Here is an 18,439-nt window from a genome sequence, read left to right on the forward strand (position 1 = left end):
AAAACCTAGATCTATCTCCGGAGAACAGCTCAGGAATTGGTATTTTAGGCTCTGACATAGGACTGCGGACTACATAATCCTGAATGCCCTGTACCCTTGCAGTGAGATGATCCACACTAGAAGACAGACTCTGAATGTCCATATCTGCAGCTGAGTTCAGAACCACCCAGAGATTAAGGGGAGGAGAGAGACTAAACACAGTGCAGAGAAAAAAAAAAACACTTTGTGGCCTGCTGTACTGTTATGATCCGGTGGTAGGATCTCAAAACTGACCTGATACATATAACCAGAATGTTAGGACAAGTTCTGGGGATGTGGAAGCTATACTGACCGCAATCCTGATCCTATCCAACACACTAAAGGTAGCTGTGGAGCGTTACCTAAAAACCTAGACGCCTCTTCACAGCCTGAGAAACTGACTGCCCCTAGAGAGAAAGCAAAGACCTCACTTGCCTCAGAGAAATAACCCCAAAGTTATAGACAGCCCCCCACAAATAATAACGGTGAGTTAAGGGGAAAATACAAACGTAGAAATGAAACAGGTTTAGCAAATGAGGCCCGCTAACACTAGATAGACAGAAAATAGATAGGAATCTGTGCGGTCAGTACAAAAACTATCAAAAATAAACCACGCAGAGAATACAAGAACCCCCACACCGACTCACGATGTGAGGGGCGCACTCTGCACCCCAGAACTAACCAGCAAGCAAAAAACCACATAAAAGCAAGCTGGACTAAACTCATCATATACTGAGAAACGTTTTCAAGGAAATAATGAGCAAAAAGAACAAGCAAACTTAGCTTCTCCAGCAGGAGACTGGTCACAAGGAATATTCAGGAGAGCTCCGAATCAGGACTGAATACACCGACAGCAGGCAACAAATGAAGGTCCAGGTGAGTTAAATAGGCCCAGCATAGAAGCAAATGAAGCAGCTGAGCCCAGCAATATCGCTAAAGGCCACCAGAGGGAGCCCAAGAACAAACTCACACAGTACCATTCATGACCACAGGAGGGAGCCCGAGAACGGAATTCACAACAGTCGGTCACCCTGACCAAATACCACAGGTGGCGTCACGAACACAAGACAAACTACACCTTTAATTGGATGCCCCTCAAAAGGGCCATGGAGTCGGGCCACCGTGAAATCCCCAGAATCGAGAGGGACCGGTACCGAGTATCCCATTGCCCTTAACATGGGGGTGCTCCACAGACACTTGCCCCATATAGTGCTGCACAAACATTGATTATGGCCCCATACAGACACTTGCCCCATATAGTGTTGCACAAACGTTGATTATGGCCCCATACAGACTCTTGTCCCATATAGTGCTGCACAAACATTGATTATGGCCCCATTCAGACACTTGCCCCATATAGTGCTGCACAAACGTTGATTATGGCCCCATACAGACACTTGCCCCATATAGTGCTGCACAAAAGTTATGGCCCCATAAGATGCTCCATACAAACACTTGCCCCATATAGTGCTGCACAAACATTGATTAAGGCTCAATACAGACACTTGCCCCATATAGTACTGCACAAACGTTATGGCCCCATAAGTTGCTCCATACAGACACTTGCCCCATTTGCTGTTGCTGCGATTAAAAAAAAAAATCACATACTCATCTCTCCGTCGCTCAGGCCCCCGGCACTTTCAATATTCACCTGACTTCATTCCGGCGCCGCTCCATCTTCAGCGTCTTCTGCACTGACGTTCAGGCAGAGGGCGTGCACTAACCACGTCACCGCGCCCTCTGACCTGAGCGTCACTGCAGAAGATGCTGAAGATGGAGCGGCGTCAGAACGGGGAGCAGGTAAATATCACGCAGCGCAGTGCTCCCCTTCCCATTATACTCACCTGCTCCTGGCGCGGTACCTGCAGGTCCCTGGCTCCCCAGCTTCTTCCTGTACTGAGCGGTCACCGTTACCGCTCATTACAGTAATGAATATGCGGCTCCACCCGTATGGGAGGTGGAGCCGCATATTCATTACTGTAATGAGCGGTATCATGTAACCGCTCAGTACAGGAAGAAGCTGGGGAGCCAGGGACCTGCAGGGACCATGCCAGGAGCAGGTGAGTAGTATTAGACAGCCCCCGCTCCCCCTCCCCTGCCGACACCTGGGTATGACTCGAGTATAAGCCAAGAGGGGGACTTTCAGCCCAAAAAAATGGGCTGAAAATCTTGGCTTATACTCGACTATATATGGTATAATATCATCTGGGGTTACAATTAGCTGGGACAGTGTTAACTGAAGCGGCCAGCCAAGTTGGGAGGGGGGAACTGAGGGCTAGTAACAGAAGCAGTAAGTGTCTGTCAGTGTATGCAAGGGCAGCAGTGCCACAGGCTGATCACCTCCATGCCAAGCCGCATTGATGCAGCAATTGATGCAAAAGCATCCCTGACCAAGTATTGAGTGCATTTATTGAACATACATTTCAGTAGGCCAACATTTTGGATTTTAAAATCATTTTTCAAGCTGGTGTTATAAAATATTCTAATTTACTGAGATAATGACTTTTGGGTTTTCATTGGCTGCAAGAAATAATCATCAACATTAATAGAAATAAACACTTGAAATAGATCACTCTGTAATGGCTCTATATAATATATCAGAGATTCACTTTTTGTATTGAAGAACTGAAATAAATTAGCTTTTTGATGATATTCTAATTTTGTGAGAAGCACCTGTATATAGAGCAGTTCAGATCTCACAGCACTGGAATATCATCAGCCTTTTGTATACCTGAACTAAAATAAATAAATATCTCTTACATATATATACAGTGCCTTGCGAAAGTATTCGGCCCCCTGGAACTTTTCAACCTTTTCCCACATATCATGCTTCAAACATAAAGATACCAAATGTAAATTTTTGGTGAAGAATCAACAACAAGTGGAACATAATTGTGAAGTTGAACGAAATGTATTGGTTATTTTAAATTTTTGTGGAAATTCAAAAACTGAAAAGTGGGGCGTGCAATATTATTCGGCCTCTTTAACTTAATACTTTGCTGTGCCACCTATTGCTGCGATTACAGCAGCAAGTCGCTGGGGTATGTCTCTATCAGTTTTGTACATCCCGAGACTGAAATTCTTTCCCATTCTTCCTTGGCAAACAGATCGAGCTCAGTGAGGTATTGATGGAGATCGTTTGTGAACAGCAGTTTTCAACTCTTTCCACAGATTCTCGATTGGATTGAGGTCTGGACTTTGACTTGGCCATTCTAACACCTGGATACTTTTATTTGTGAACCATTCCATTGTAGATTTTGCTTTATGTTTGGGATCATTGTCTTGTTGGAAGACAAATCTCCGTCCCAGTCTCAGGTCTTTTGCAGACTCCAACAGGTTTTCTTCAAGACTAGTCCTGTATTTGGCTCCATCCATCTTCCCATCAATTTTAACCATCTTCCCTGTCCCTGCTGAAGAAAAGCAGGCCCAAACCATGATGCTGCCACCACCATGTTTGATAGTGGGGATGGTGTGTTCAGGGTGATGAGCTGTGTTGCCTTTACGCCAAATATATCGTTTGGAATTGTTGCCAAAAAGTTTGATTTTGGTTTCATCTGACCAGATCACCTTCTTCCACATGTTTGGTTTGGCTCCCAGGTGGCTTGTTGCAAACTTTAAATGACACTTTTTATGGATATCTTTGAGAAATGGCTTTCTTCTTGCCACTCTTCCATAAAGGCCAGATTTGTGCAGTGTATGACTGATTGTTGTCCTTTGGACAGACTGTCCCACCTCAGCTGCGGATTTCTGCAGTTCATCCAGAGTGATCATGGGCTTCTTGGCTGAATATCTGATCAGTCTTCTCCTTGTTTTAGATGAAAGTTTAGAGGGACAGCCGGGTCTTGGTAGACTTGCAGTGGTATGATACTGCAGCGCCCCAGAGTCCTGGTCGTTGCAGTACTGTGGCTCCGCCGCTAAGGGGGGCTATGGTACGTCTGATGGCACTGAAGGAGTTCATCTGACCAGGTATCACAGACACCAATACATTTCACAGTCTGGCCTCCAGGGGGAGCTAAGGGTACTATTCATTAGGCCACTCCTCACAGTCTGGTAAAACTGGGGGGTAGGCAGGAAGTTAGGGAGAACGCTGACTGGGTTGGAACCAGGCAACACCTTGTGGCAGAGGGTGCTGTAGGGGAAGATTCGGTAGGGTCCCTGTCAGGGGTGGGATCCTGACAGAGGCCTGGCAAACAGAGAGAAAGCTACGGGACCGCGCCTGCACTTCATAGCGGCGGTGCCCTAAGAAAGGACAAGAAGCGAGATTTATTGTGCTGAGTGAGAAACGAGATCAAAGCAAGAAGGAGAATACCAGTAGGAGTCGTGCTGTAAGATCGAGGCAACATCCTACTGAGGCGTAAACAACCGGCGGCCGGAACGCCGAGGAGGTACAGAGCTCTAAGCCATACTTCAAACCAACGGCAGGACAGTCAGTCACAGGCGGGCTGTCTCACCTAAATCACCTACGCAGACATAGGGGGCAACCTTTGGAGAGGGTCTAGGGTCTAGGGTCCCGGTCTAGGGTCTAGGGTCCCGGAAGAGCTCCGAGCCTACCCGTCATACGGGTGCGTCCCAACCATAACACCAGGGAGGGACGGAGGATTAGCAGAAGATCATCTAATCGAGTTGTGAGGGAACACGAGAAACAGACACAACAGTTGTGGGGACTATCCCGTAAGCTCAGCAGGGGAGGACCACAACACCTAGCGCTAGTAGGAAGGCACAGATTTCCACCTGCAAAGGGAACTCTGGAGGTGCCATCGGACCGGCCGGACTTGCGCAGCCTGGTTAACCGTATTCCGGATTGAGGACTTTGAGACCTTCAGTAAAGAGGTAAAGAGACTGCAACCTGGTGTCCTCGTTATTAACTGCGACCGGCACTACACCGCACCACTACCACCATCCACACCTATTATTTATTTGGAGCGCCCCTCAGCAGGGTCACGGACCGGGCCTAGCCACCGTGACAACCCCAGAGCAGAGACTCAGAGGCCCGGTAGCGGGTACCCCTCGGCCCTGCGGCAGTGGGGGCGCTGCAATACTCCTTCCATTTCAATATGATCGCTTGCACAGTGCTCCTTGGGATGTTTAAAGTTTTGGAAATCATTTTGTATCCAAATCCAGCTTTAAACTTCTTCACAACAATATCACGAACCTGCCTGTTGCGTTCCTTGGTCTTCATGATGCTCTCTGTGCTTCAAACAGAACCCTGAGACTATCACAGAGCAGGTGCATTTATATGGTTACTTGATTACACACAGGTGGATTATATTTATTATCATTAGGCATTTAGGACAACATTGGTTCATTAAGAGATCCACAATAAACTTCTGGAGTAAGTTTGCTGCACTGAAAGTAAAGGGGCCGAATAATAATAATACGTTTCCTTCAACTTCACAATTGTGTTCCAGTTGATGTTGATTCTTCACCAAAAATTTACATTTGACATCTTTATGTTTGATGCATGATATGTGGAGATAGGTTGAAAAGTTCCAGGGGGCCGAATACTTTCGCAGGGCACTGTATATATAAATAAATAAATAAATAAATATATATATATATATATATATATATATATATATATATACAAAAGGATTAATGCTGTGTTTTTCGGATCAATGTATATCATCACAGGTTGTATCACAAATGTTAAGCATATTTAGCCCTATAATGTTTGCTAGGCTGTTCCTGCCTAGCAGCGGAGGTTGGCACCCTAATAATATGGAACTTCGCACCCCTACTCCACAGTGACTTGTCCTCAATTGTCCTGATTGTCCCTGCTAGACATTTGATAATATGATACACTTAAGTTAGACAACATAGGAACTATTCTAAAAGAAAGGCATTTCAAGCATACCACATATTAATAATATAATATTACTTACCAGTTTTGCAGTTTTGTCGTGCTATCAGTCTCTGTGTCTCATGTGTAATCTAATTCCTTAAGCAGGATAACTACAACACCCAGATCACAAAAGGATATATTCTTCTATTTCCCATGCAATTTTCTCACAGTTAGCTTCAAAAGTTTTAAAGTCATCTGAAATCAGATATATGATAGAACGTTAACAACATATATGTATGGGCATAACGGTGGCTCAGTGGTTAGCACTGCAGTCTTGCAGCGCTGGAGTCCTGGGTTCAAACCCCACCAAGGACAACATCTGCAAGGAGTTTGCATGTTCTCCCTGTGTTTGCGTGGGTTTCCTCTGAGTACTGCAGTTTCCTCCCACATTCCAAAGACATACTGATAGGGAATTTAGATTGTGAGCCCCATCGGGATCAGTGATGATAATGTGTAAACTGTAAAGCTCTGCGGAATATGTTAGCACTATATAAAAATAGACATTATTATATGTACACTAGATGGCAGCCCGATTCTAAAGAATCGGGAGTCTAGAATCCATATATACTTTATTTATTCAAATGTAAGAATAATACAATTAATAAATAATAGTAAGAAAGAACAAAAAATGGCTGCACTCACCAGCTCTTGACAATTCTTGTTATTTAAGGTACAGTTACACAGGATCCATGAACATGCTTATGAGGGGAGTGATGAAAGACATAAGACAACAACTTTGCGTGTTGTGGCAAATGCCACAACAACGGTTCTTTGCTTAAGAACAATAATGTAAATAATAAATAATATGTATCAATAACTATGTATATTGGTATGTTCTATGACATTTTAAAATATTTCATTATTATGTGGAAAAGCTCTTAGTACCCATACTGGCGCATACTTGTGTGCCCATCAGGTATTTTCACAGTAAAATTTTCACAGGTGGGGACCCTCGGCCTCCGATTTGGTGGGCGGGGACCCTCGGCCTCCGATTTGGTGGGCGGGGACCCTCGGCCTCCAATTTGGTGGGCGGGGACCCTCGGCCTCCAATTTGGTGGGCGGGGACCCTCGGCCTCCGATTTGGTGGGTGGGGACCCTCGGCCTCCGATTTGGTGGGCGGGGCCCCTCGGCCTCCGATGTGGTGGGTGGGGCCCCTCGGCCTCCGCTTTGGTGGGCGGGGCCGGGCCCCTCGGCCTCCGCTTTGGTGGGCGGGGCCGCTCGGCCTTCGATTTGGTGGGCGGGGCTCCTCGGCCTCCGATTTGGTTGGCGGGGCCCCTCGGCCTCCGATTTGGTTGGCGGGACCCCTCGGCCTCCGATTTGGTGGGCGGGGACTCTCGGCCTCCGATTTGGTGGGCGGGGACCCTCGGCCTCCGATTTGGTGGGCGGGGACCCTCGGCCTCCGATTTGGTGGGCGGGGACTCTCGGCCTCCGATTTGGTGGTCGGGGACCCTCGGCCTCCGCTTTGGTGGGCGGGGCCACTCGGCCTCCGATTTGGTGGGCGGGGTCCCTCTGCCTCCGATTTGGTGTGCGGGGAACCTCGGCCTCCGCTTTGGTGGGCGGGGCCCCTTGGCCTTCGATTTGGTGGGCGGGGCCCCTCGGCCTCCGATTTGGTTGGTGTGGACCCTCGGCCTCCGATTTTGTGGGCAGGGACCCTCGGCCTCCGATTTGGTGGGCGGGGACCCTCAGCCTCCGATTTGGTGGGCGGGGACCCTCGGCCTCCGATTTGGTGGGCGGGGCCCATCGGCCTCCGATGTGGTGGGCGGGGCCCCTCGGCCTCCGATTTGGTGGGCGGGGACCCCCGGCCTCCGATTTGGTGGGCGGGGCCCCTCGGCCTCCGATTTGGTGGGCGGGGACCCTCGGCCTCCGATTTGGTGGGCGGGGACCCTCAGCCTCCGATTTGGTAGGCGGGGCCCCTCGGCCTCCAATTTGGTGGGCGGGGACCCTCGGCCTCCGATTTGGTGGGCGGGGACCCTCGGCCTCCGATTTGGTGGGCGGGGCCCCTCGGCCTCCGATTTGGTGGGCGGGGCCCCTAGGCCTCCGATGTGGTGGTCGGGGCCCCTCGGCCTCCGCTTTGGTGGGCGGGGCCGGGCCCCTCGGCCTCCGCTTTGGTGGGCGGGGCCGCTCGGCCTTCGATTTGTTGGGTGGGGCTCCTCAGCCTCCGATTTGGTTGTCGGGGACCCTCGGCCTCCGCTTTGGTGGGCGGGGCCACTCGGCCTCCGATTTGGTGGGCGGGGTCCCTCTGCCTCCGATTTGGTGTGCGGGGAACCTCGGCCTCCGCTTTGGTGGGCGGGGCCCCTCGGCCTTCGATTTGGTGGGCGGGGCCCCTCGGCCTCCGATTTGGTTGGTGTGGACCCTCGGCCTCCGATTTTGTGGGCAGGGACCCTCGGCCTCCGATTTGGTGGGCGGGGACCCTCAGCCTCCGATTTGGTGGGCGGGGACCCTCGGCCTCCGATTTGGTGGGCGGGGCCCATCGGCCTCCGATGTGGTGGGCGGGGCCCCTCGGCCTCCGATGTGGTGGGCGGGGCCCCTCGGCCTCCGATTTGGTGGGCGGGGACCCCCGGCCTCCGATTTGGTGGGCGGGGCCCCTCGGCCTCCGATTTGGTGGGCGGGGACCCTCGGCCTCCGATTTGGTGGGCGGGGACCCTCAGCCTCCGATTTGGTAGGCGGGGCCCCTCGGCCTCCAATTTGGTGGGCGGGGACCCTCGGCCTCCGATTTGGTGGGCGGGGACCCTCGGCCTCCGATTTGGTGGGCGGGGCCCCTCGGCCTCCGATTTGGTGGGCGGGGCCCCTCGGCCTCCGATGTGGTGGTCGGGGCCCCTCGGCCTCCGCTTTGGTGGGCGGGGCCGGGCCCCTCGGCCTCCGCTTTGGTGGGCGGGGCCGCTCGGCCTTCGATTTGTTGGGCGGGGCTCCTCAGCCTCCGATTTGGTTGGCGGGGACCCTCGGCCTCCGATTTGGTGGGCGGGGACCGGCCTCCGATTTGGTGGGCGGGGACCCTCGGCCTCCGATTTGGTGGGCGGGGACCCTCGACCTCCGATTTGGTGGGCGGGGAACCTCGGCCTCCGCTTTGGTGGGCGGGGCCCCTTGGCCTCCGATTTGGTGGGCGGGGACCCTCCGCCTCCGCTTTGGTTGGCGGGGCCCCACGGCCTCTGATTTGGTGAGCGGGGTCCCTCTGCCTCCGCTTTGGTGGGCGGGGCCGCTCGGCCTTCGATTTGGTGGGCGGGGCTCCTCGGCCTCCGATTTGGTTGGTGGGGCCCCTCGGCCTCCGATTTGGTGGGCGGGGCCCCTCGGCCTCCGATTTGGTGGGTGGGGCCCCTCGGCCTCCGATTTGGTGGGCGGGGACCCTCGGCCTCCGATTTGGTGGGCGGGGACCCTCGGCCTCTGATTTGGTGGGCGGGGACCCTCGGCCTCCGATTTGGTAGGCGGGGCCCCTCGGCCTCCGATTTGGTGGGCGGGGACCCTCGGCCTCCAATTTGGTGGGCGGGGACCCTCGGCCTCCGATTTGGTGGGCGGGGACCCTCGGCCTCCGATTTGGTGGGCGGGGACCCTCGGCCTCCGCTTTGGTGGGTGGGGCCCCTCGGCCTCCGCTTTGGTGGGCGAGGCCGGGCCCCTCGGCCTCCGCTTTGGTGGGCGGGGCCGCTCGGCCTTCGATTTGTTGGGCGGGGCTCCTCGGCCTCCGATTTGGTTGGCGGGGCCCCTCGGCCTCCGATTTGGTTGGCGGGGCCCCTTATCCTCCGATTTGGTGGGCGGGGACTCTCGGCCTCCGATTTGGTGGGCGGGGACCCTCGGCCTCCGATTTGGTGGGCGGGGACCCCCGGCCTCCGATTTGGTTGGCGGGGCCCCTCGGCCTCCGATTTGGTGGGCGGGGACCCTCGGCCTCCGATTTGTTGGGCGGGGCCCCTCGGCCTCCGATTTGGTTGGTGGGGCCCCTCGGCCTCCGATTTGGTGGGTGGGGACCCTCGGCCCCCGATTTGGTGGGCGGGGCCCCTCGGCCTCCGATTTGGTGGGCGGGGCCCCTCGGCCTCCGATTTGGTGGGCGGGGCCCCTCGGCCTCCGATTTGGTGGGCGGGGCCCCTCGGCCTCCGATTTGGTGGGCGGGGACCCTCGGCCTCCGATTTGGTGGGCGGGGACCCTCGGCCTCCGATTTGGTAGGCGGGGCCCCTCGGCCTCCGATTTGGTGGGCGGGGACCCTCGGCCTCCAATTTGGTGGGCGGGGACCCTCGGCCTCCGATTTGGTGGGCGGGGACCCTCGGCCTCCGATTTGGTGGGCGGGGACCCTCGGCCTCCGCTTTGGTGGGTGGGGCCCCTCGGCCTCCGCTTTGGTGGGCGGGGCCGGGCCCCTCGGCCTCCGCTTTGGTGGGCGGGGCCCCTTATCCTCCGATTTGGTGGGCGGGGACTCTCGGCCTCCGATTTGGTGGGCGGGGACCCTCAGCCTCCGATTTGGTGGGCGGGGACCCTCGGCCTCCGATTTGGTGGGCGGGGCCCCTCGGCCTCCGACTTGGTGGGCGGGGACCCTCGGCCTCCGATTTGGTGGGCGGGGCCGCTCGGCCTCCGATTTGGTTGGTGGGGCCCCTCGGCCTCCAATTTGGTGGGCGGGCAGCCTCGGCCTCCGATTTGGTGGGTGGGGACCCTCGGCCTCCGATTTGGTGGGCGGGGCCCCTCGGCCTCCGATGTGGTGGGCGGGGCCCCTCGGCCTCCGCTTTGGTGGGCAGGGTCGGGCCCCTCGGCCTCCGCTTTGGTGGGCGGGGCCGCTCGGCCTTCGATTTGGTGGGCGGGGCTCCTCGGCCTCCGATATGGTTGGCGGGGCCCCTCGGCCTCCGATTTGGTGGGCGGGGACTCTCGGCCTCCGATTTGGTGGGCGGGGTCCCTCTACCTCCGATTTGGTGTGCGGGGAACCTATGGTTGGCGGGGCCCCTCGGCCTCCGATTTGGTGGGCGGGGACTCTCGGCCTCCGATTTGGTGGGCGGGGTCCCTCTACCTCCGATTTGGTGTGCGGGGAACCTCGGCCTCCGCTTTGGTGGGCGGGGCCCCTCTGCCTTCGATTTGGTGGGCGGGGCCCCTCGGCCTCCGATTTGGTTGGTGTGGACCCTCGGCCTCCGATTTTGTGGGCGGGGACCCTCGGCCTCCGATTTGGTGGGCGGGGACCCTCGGCCTCCGATTTGGTGGGTGGGGACCCTCGGCCTCCGATTTGGTGGGCGGGGCCCATCGGCCTCCGATGTGGTGGGTGGGGCCCCTCGGCCTCCGATTTGGTGGGCGGGGACCCCAAGCCTCCGATTTGGTGGGCGGGGACCCTCGGCCTCCGATTTGGTAAGCGGGGACCCTCAGCCTCCGATTTGGTAGGCGGGGCCCCTCGGCCTCCAATTTGGTGGGCGGGGACCCTCGGCCTCCGATTTGGTGGGAGGGGACCCTCGGCCTCCGATTTGGTGGGCGGGGCCCCTCGGCCTCCGATTTGGTGGGCGGGGCCCCTCGGCCTCCGATGTGGTGGTCGGGGCCCCTCGGCCTCTGCTTTGGTGGGCGGGGCCGGGCCCCTCGGCCTCCGCTTTGGTGGGCGGGGCCGCTCGGCCTTCGATTTGTTGGCCGGGGCTCCTCAGCCTCCGATTTGGTGGGCGGGGACCCTCGGCCTCCGATTTGGTGGGTGGGGACCCTCGGCCTCCGATTTGGTGGGCGGGGCCCCTCGGCCTCCGATGTGGTGGGCGGGGCCCCTCGGCCTCCGCTTTGGTGGGCAGGGCCGGGCCCCTCGGCCTCCGCTTTGGTGGGCGGGGCCGCTCGGCCTTCGATTTGGTGGGCGGGGCTCCTCGGCCTCCGATATGGTTGGCGGGGCCCCTCGGCCTCCGATTTGGTGGGCGGGGACTCTCGGCCTTCGATTTGGTGGGCGGGGTCCCTCTACCTCCGATTTGGTTGGTGTGGACCCTCGGCCTCCGATTTTGTGGGCGGGGACCCTCGGCCTTCGATTTGGTGGGCGGGGCCCCTCGGCCTCCGATTTGGTTGGTGTGGACCCTCGGCCTCCGATTTTGTGGGCGGGGACCCTCGGCCTCCGATTTGGTGGGCGGGGACCCTCGGCCTCCGATTTGGTGGGTGGGGACCCTCGGCCTCCGATTTGGTGGGCGGGGCCCATCGGCCTCCGATGTGGTGGGCGGGGCCCCTCGGCCTCCGATTTGGTGGGCGGGGACCCCAAGCCTCCGATTTGGTGGGCGGGGCCCCTCGGCCTCCAATTTGGTGGGCGGGGACCCTCGGCCTCCGATTTGGTGGGAGGGGACCCTCGGCCTCCGATTTGGTGGGCGGGGCCCCTCGGCCTCCGATTTGGTGGGCGGGGCCCCTCGGCCTCCGATGTGGTGGTCGGGGCCCCTCGGCCTCCGCTTTGGTGGGCGGGGCCGGGCCCCTCGGCCTCCGCTTTGGTGGGCGGGGCCGCTCGGCCTTCGATTTGTTGGCCGGGGCTCCTCGGCCTCCGATTTGGTTGGCGGGGACCCTCGGCCTCCGATTTGGTGGGCGGGGACCCTCGGCCTCCGATTTGGTGGGCGGGGCCCCTCGGCCTCCGATTTGGTTGGCGGGGCCCCTCGGTCTCCGATTTGGTGGGCGGGGCCCCTCGGCCTCCGATTTGGTGGGCGGGGCCCCTCGACCTCCGATTTGGTGGGCGGGGACCCTCGACCTCCGATTTGGTGGGCGGGGACCCTCGGCCTCCGATTTGGTAGGCGGGGCCCCTCGGCCTCCGATTTGGTGGGCGGGGACCCTCGGCCTCCAATTTGGTGGGCGGGGACCCTCGGCCTCCAATTTGGTGGGCGGGGACCCTCGGCCTCCGATTTGGTGGGCGGGGACCCTCGGCCTCCGCTTCGGTGGGTGGGGCCCCTCGGCCTCCGCTTTGGTGGGCGGGGCCGGGCCCCTCGGCCTCCGCTTTGGTGGGCGGGGCCGCTTGGCCTTCGATTTGTTGGGCGGGGCTCCTCGGCCTCCGATTTGGTTGGCGGGGCCCCTCGGCCTCCGATTTGGTTGGCGGGGCCCCTTATCCTCCGATTTGGTGGGCGGGGACTCTCGGCCTCCGATTTGGTTGGCGGGGCCCCTCGGCCTCCGATTTGGTGGGCGGGGACCCTCGGCCTCCGATTTGGTGGGCGGGGCCCCTCGGCCTTCGATTTGGTTGGTGGGGCCCCTCGGCCTCCAATTTGGTGGGCGGGGACCCTCGGCCTCCGATTTGGTGGGTGGGGACCCTCAGGCTCCGATTTGGTGGGCGGGGCCCCTCGGCCTCCGATGTGGTGGGCGGGGCCCCTCGGCCTCCGCTTTGGTGGGTGGGGCCGGGCCCCTCGGCCTCCGGTTTGGTGGGCGGGGCCGCTCGGCCTTCGATTTGGTGGGCGGGGCTCCTCGGCCTCCGATATGGTTGGCGGGGCCCCTCGGCCTCCGATTTGGTGGGCGGGGACCCTCGGCCTCCGATTTGGTGGGTGGGGCCCCTCAGGCTCCGATTTGGTGGGCGGGGCCCCTCGGCCTCCGATGTGGTGGGCGGGGCCGGGCCCCTCGGCCTCCGCTTTGGTGGGCGGGGCCGCTCGGCCTTCGATTTGGTGGGCGGGGCTCCTCGGCCTCCGATATGGTTGGCGGGGCCCCTCGGCCTCCGATTTGGTTGGCGGGGCCCCTCGGCCTCCGATTTGGTGGGCGGGGACCCTCGGCCTCCGATTTGGTGGGCGGGGACCCTCGGCCTCCGATTTGGTGGGCGGGGACCCTCGGCCTCCGATTTGGTGGTCGGGGACCCTCGGCCTCCGCTTTGGTGGGCGGGGCCCCTCGGCCTCCGATTTGGTGGGCGGGGTCCCTCTGCCTCCGATTTGGTGTGCGGGGAACCTCGGCCTCCGCTTTGGTGGGCGGGGCCCCTCGGCCTTCGATTTGGTGGGCGGGGCCCCTCGGCCTCCGATTTGGTTGGTGTGGACCCTCGGCCTCCGATTTTGTGGGCGGGGACCCTCGGCCTCCGATTTGGTGGGCGGGGACACTCGGCCTCCGATTTGGTGGGTGGGGACCCTCGGCCTCCGATTTGGTGGGCGGGGCCCATCGGCCTCCGATTTGGTGGGTGGGGACCCTCAGGCTCCGATTTGGTGGGCGGGGCCCCTCGGCCTCCGATGTGGTGGGCGGGGCCCCTCGGCCTCCGCTTTGGTGGGCGGGGCCGGGCCCCTCGGCCTCCGCTTTGGTGGGCAGGGCCGCTCGGCCTCCGATTTGGTGGGCGGGGCTCCTCGGCCTCCGATATGGTTGGCGGGGCCCCTCGGCCTCCGATTTGGTTAGCGGGGCCCCTCGGCCTCCGATTTGGTGGGCGGGGACCCTCGGCCTCCGATTTGGTGGGCGGGGACCCTCGGCCTCCGATTTGGTGGTCGGGGACCCTCGGCCTCCGATTTGGTGGTCGGGGACCCTCGGCCTCCGCTTTGGTGGGTGGGGCCCCTCGGCCTCCGATTTGGTGGGCGGGGTCCCTCTGCCTCTGATTTGGTGTGCGGGGAACCTCGGCCTCCGCTTTGGTGGGCGGGGCCCCTCGGCCTTCGATTTGGTGGGCGGGGCCCCTCGGCCTCCGATTTGGTTGGTGTGGACCCTCGGCCTCCGATTTTGTGGGCGGGGACCCTCGGCCTCCGATTTGGTGGGCGGGGACCCTCGGCCTCCGATTTGGTGGGTGGGGACCCTCGGCCTCCGATTTGGTGGGCGGGGCCCATCGGCCTCCGATGTGGTGGGCGGGGCCCCTCGGCCTCCGATTTGGTGGGCGGGGACCCCAAGCCTCCGATTTGGTGGGCGGGGACCCTCGGCCTCCGATTTGGTAAGCGGGGACCCTCAGCCTCCGATTTGGTAGGCGGGGCCCCTCGGCCTCCAATTTGGTGGGCGGGGACCCTCGGCCTCCGATTTGGTGGGAGGGGACCCTCGGCCTCCGATTTGGTGGGCGGGGCCCCTCGGCCTCCGATTTGGTGGGCGGGGCCCCTCGGCCTCCGATGTGGTGGTCGGGGCCCCTCGGCCTCTGCTTTGGTGGGCGGGGCCAGGCCCCTCGGCCTCCGCTTTGGTGGGTGGGGCCGCTCGGCCTTCGATTTGTTGGCCGGGGCTCCTCAGCCTCCGATTTGGTGGGCGGGGACCCTCGGCCTCCGATTTGGTGGGTGGGGACCCTCGGCCTCCGATTTGGTGGGCGGGGCCCCTCGGCCTCCGATGTGGTGGGCGGGGCCCCTCGGCCTCCGCTTTGGTGGGCAGGGCCGGGCCCCTCGGCCTCCGCTTTGGTGGGCGGGGCCGCTCGGCCTTCGATTTGGTGGGCGGGGCTCCTCGGCCTCCGATATGGTTGGCGGGGCCCCTCGGCCTCCGATTTGGTGGGCGGGGACTCTCGGCCTTCGATTTGGTGGGCGGGGTCCCTCTACCTCCGATTTGGTTGGTGTGGACCCTCGGCCTCCGATTTTGTGGGCGGGGCCCCTCGGCCTTCGATTTGGTGGGCGGGGCCCCTCGGCCTCCGATTTGGTTGGTGTGGACCCTCGGCCTCCGATTTTGTGGGCGGGGACCCTCGGCCTCCGATTTGGTGGGCGGGGACACTCGGCCTCCGATTTGGTGGGTGGGGACCCTCGGCCTCCGATTTGGTGGGCGGGGCCCATCGGCCTCCGATTTGGTGGGTGGGGACCCTCAGGCTCCGATTTGGTGGGCGGGGCCCCTCGGCCTCCGATGTGGTGGGCGGGGCCCCTCGGCCTCCGCTTTGGTGGGCGGGGCCGGGCCCCTCGGCCTCCGCTTTGGTGGGCAGGGCCGCTCGGCCTCCGATTTGGTGGGCGGGGCTCCTCGGCCTCCGATATGGTTGGCGGGGCCCCTCGGCCTCCGATTTGGTTGGCGGGGCCCCTCGGCCTCCGATTTGGTGGGCGGGGACCCTCGGCCTCCGATTTGGTGGGCGGGGACCCTCGGCCTCCGATTTGGTGGGCGGGGACCCTCGGCCTCCGATTTGGTGGTCGGGGACCCTCGGCCTCCGCTTTGGTGGGTGGGGCCCCTCGGCCTCCGATTTGGTGGGCGGGGTCCCTCTGCCTCCGATTTGGTGTGCGGGGAACCTCGGCCTCCGCTTTGGTGGGCGGGGCCCCTCGGCCTTCGATTTGGTGGGCGGGGCCCCTCGGCCTCCGATTTGGTTGGTGTGGACCCTCGGCCTCCGATTTTGTGGGCGGGGACCCTCGGCCTCCGATTTTGTGGGCGGGGACCCTCGGCCTCCGATTTGGTGGGTGGGGACCCTCGGCCTCCGATTTGGTGGGCGGGGCCCATCGGCCTCCGATGTGGTGGGCGGGGCCCCTCGGCCTCAGATTTGGTGGGCGGGGACCCCAAGCCTCCGATTTGGTGGGCGGGGACCCTCGGCCTCCGATTTGGTAAGCGGGGACCCTCAGCCTCCGATTTGGTAGGCGGGGCCCCTCGGCCTCCAATTTGGTGGGCGGGGACCCTCGGCCTCCGATTTGGTGGGAGGGGACCCTCGGCCTCCGATTTGGTGGGCGGGGCCCCTCGGCCTCCGATTTGGTGGGCGGGGCCCCTCGGCCTCCGATGTGGTGGTCGGGGCCCCTCGGCCTCTGCTTTGGTGGGCGGGGCCAGGCCCCTCGGCCTCCGCTTTGGTGGGTGGGGCCGCTCGGCCTTCGATTTGTTGGCCGGGGCTCCTCAGCCTCCGATTTGGTGGGCGGGGACCCTCGGCCTCCGATTTGGTGGGTGGGGACCCTCGGCCTCCGATTTGGTGGGCGGGGCCCCTCGGCCTCCGATGTGGTGGGCGGGGCCCCTCGGCCTCTGCTTTGGTGGGCAGGGCCGGGCCCCTCGGCCTCCGCTTTGGTGGGCGGGGCCGCTCGGCCTTCGATTTGGTGGGCGGGGCTCCTCGGCCTCCGATATGGTTGGCGGGGCCCCTCGGCCTCCGATTTGGTGGGCGGGGACTCTCGGCCTTCGATTTGGTGGGCGGGGTCCCTCTACCTCCGATTTGGTTGGTGTGGACCCTCGGCCTCCGATTTTGTGGGCGGGGACCCTCGGCCTTCGATTTGGTGGGCGGGGCCCCTCGGCCTCCGATTTGGTTGGAGTGGACCCTCGGCCTCCGATTTTGTGGGCGGGGACCCTCGGCCTCCGATTTGGTGGGCGGGGACCCTCGGCCTCCGATTTGGTGGGCGGGGACCCTCGGCCTCCGATTTGGTGGGCGGGGCCCATCGGCCTCCGATTTGGTGGGTGGGGACCCTCGGCCTCCGATTTGGTGGGCGGGGCCCATCGGCCTCCGATGTGGTGGGCGGGGCCCCTCGGCCTCCGATTTGGTGGGCGGGGACCCCAAGCCTCCGATTTGGTGGGCGGGGCCCCTCGGCCTCCAATTTGGTGGGCGGGGACCCTCGGCCTCCGATTTGGTGGGAGGGGACCCTCGGCCTCCGATTTGGTGGGCGGGGCCCCTCGGCCTCCGATTTGGTGGGCGGGGCCCCTCGGCCTCCGATGTGGTGGTCGGGGCCCCTCGGCCTCCGCTTTGGTGGGCGGGGCCAGGCCCCTCGGCCTCCGCTTTGGTGGGCGGGGCCGCTCGGCCTTCGATTTGTTGGCCGGGGCTCCTCGGCCTCCGATTTGGTTGGCGGGGACCCTCGGCCTCCGATTTGGTGGGCGGGGACCCTCGGCCTCCGATTTGGTGGGCGGGGCCCCTCGGCCTCCGATTTGGTTGGCGGGGCCCCTCGGTCTCCGATTTGGTGGGCGGGGCCCCTCGGCCTCCGATTTGGTGGGCGGGGCCCCTCGACCTCCGATTTGGTGGGCGGGGACCCTCGACCTCCGATTTGGTGGGCGGGGACCCTCGGCCTCCGATTTGGTAGGCGGGGCCCCTCGGCCTCCGATTTGGTGGGCGGGGACCCTCGGCCTCCAATTTGGTGGGCGGGGACCCTCGGCCTCCGATTTGGTGGGCGGGGACCCTCGGCCTCCGATTTGGTGGGCGGGGACCCTCGGCCTTCGCTTCGGTGGGTGGGGCCCCTCGGCCTCCGCTTTGGTGGGCGGGGCCGGGCCCCTCGGCCTCCGCTTTGGTGGGCGGGGCCGCTTGGCCTTCGATTTGTTGGGCGGGGCTCCTCGGCCTCCGATTTGGTTGGCGGGGCCCCTCAGCCTCCGATTTGGTTGGCGGGGCCCCTTATCCTCCGATTTGGTGGGCGGGGACTCTCGGCCTCCAATTTGGTGGGCGGGGACCCTCGGCCTCCGATTTGGTGGGCGGGGACCCTCGGCCTCCGATTTGGTTGGCGGGGCCCCTCGGCCTCCGATTTGGTGGGCGGGGACCCTCGGCCTCCGATTTGGTGGGCGGGGCCCCTCGGCCTTCGATTTGGTTGGTGGGGCCCCTCGGCCTCCAATTTGGTGGGCGGGGACCCTCGGCCTCCGATTTGGTGGGTGGGGACCCTCAGGCTCCGATTTGGTGGGCGGGGCCCCTCGGCCTCCGATGTGGTGGGCGGGGCCCCTCGGCCTCCGCTTTGGTGGGTGGGGCCGGGCCCCTCGGCCTCCGGTTTGGTGGGCGGGGCCGCTCGGCCTTCGATTTGGTGGGCGGGGCTCCTCGGCCTCCGATATGGTTGGCGGGGCCCCTCGGTCTCCGATTTGGTGGGCGGGGACCCTCGGCCTCCGATTTGGTGGGTGGGGCCCCTCAGGCTCCGATTTGGTGGGCGG

The 18,439-nt window shown here is 61.9% G+C and overlaps 1 protein-coding gene across 2 annotated transcripts in view; it reads right to left on the minus strand.

Annotated features, from left to right (window-relative positions):
- Positions 1-18,439, minus strand: part of LOC143815892 (transcription elongation factor A protein 3-like) — a 531,124-nt gene that overhangs the window by 371,373 nt on the left and 141,312 nt on the right. For both annotated transcript variants that reach the window (XM_077295629.1, XM_077295627.1), the window contains one exon: positions 5,999-6,055. In XM_077295629.1, the coding sequence (XP_077151744.1) occupies positions 5,999-6,055 (57 nt within the window). The remainder of the gene's footprint in view (positions 1-5,998; positions 6,056-18,439) is intronic.

This window comes from Ranitomeya variabilis, chromosome 3 (assembly GCF_051348905.1).
Source record: "Ranitomeya variabilis isolate aRanVar5 chromosome 3, aRanVar5.hap1, whole genome shotgun sequence".
NCBI classification, from domain to species: Eukaryota; Metazoa; Chordata; class Amphibia; order Anura; family Dendrobatidae; genus Ranitomeya; species Ranitomeya variabilis.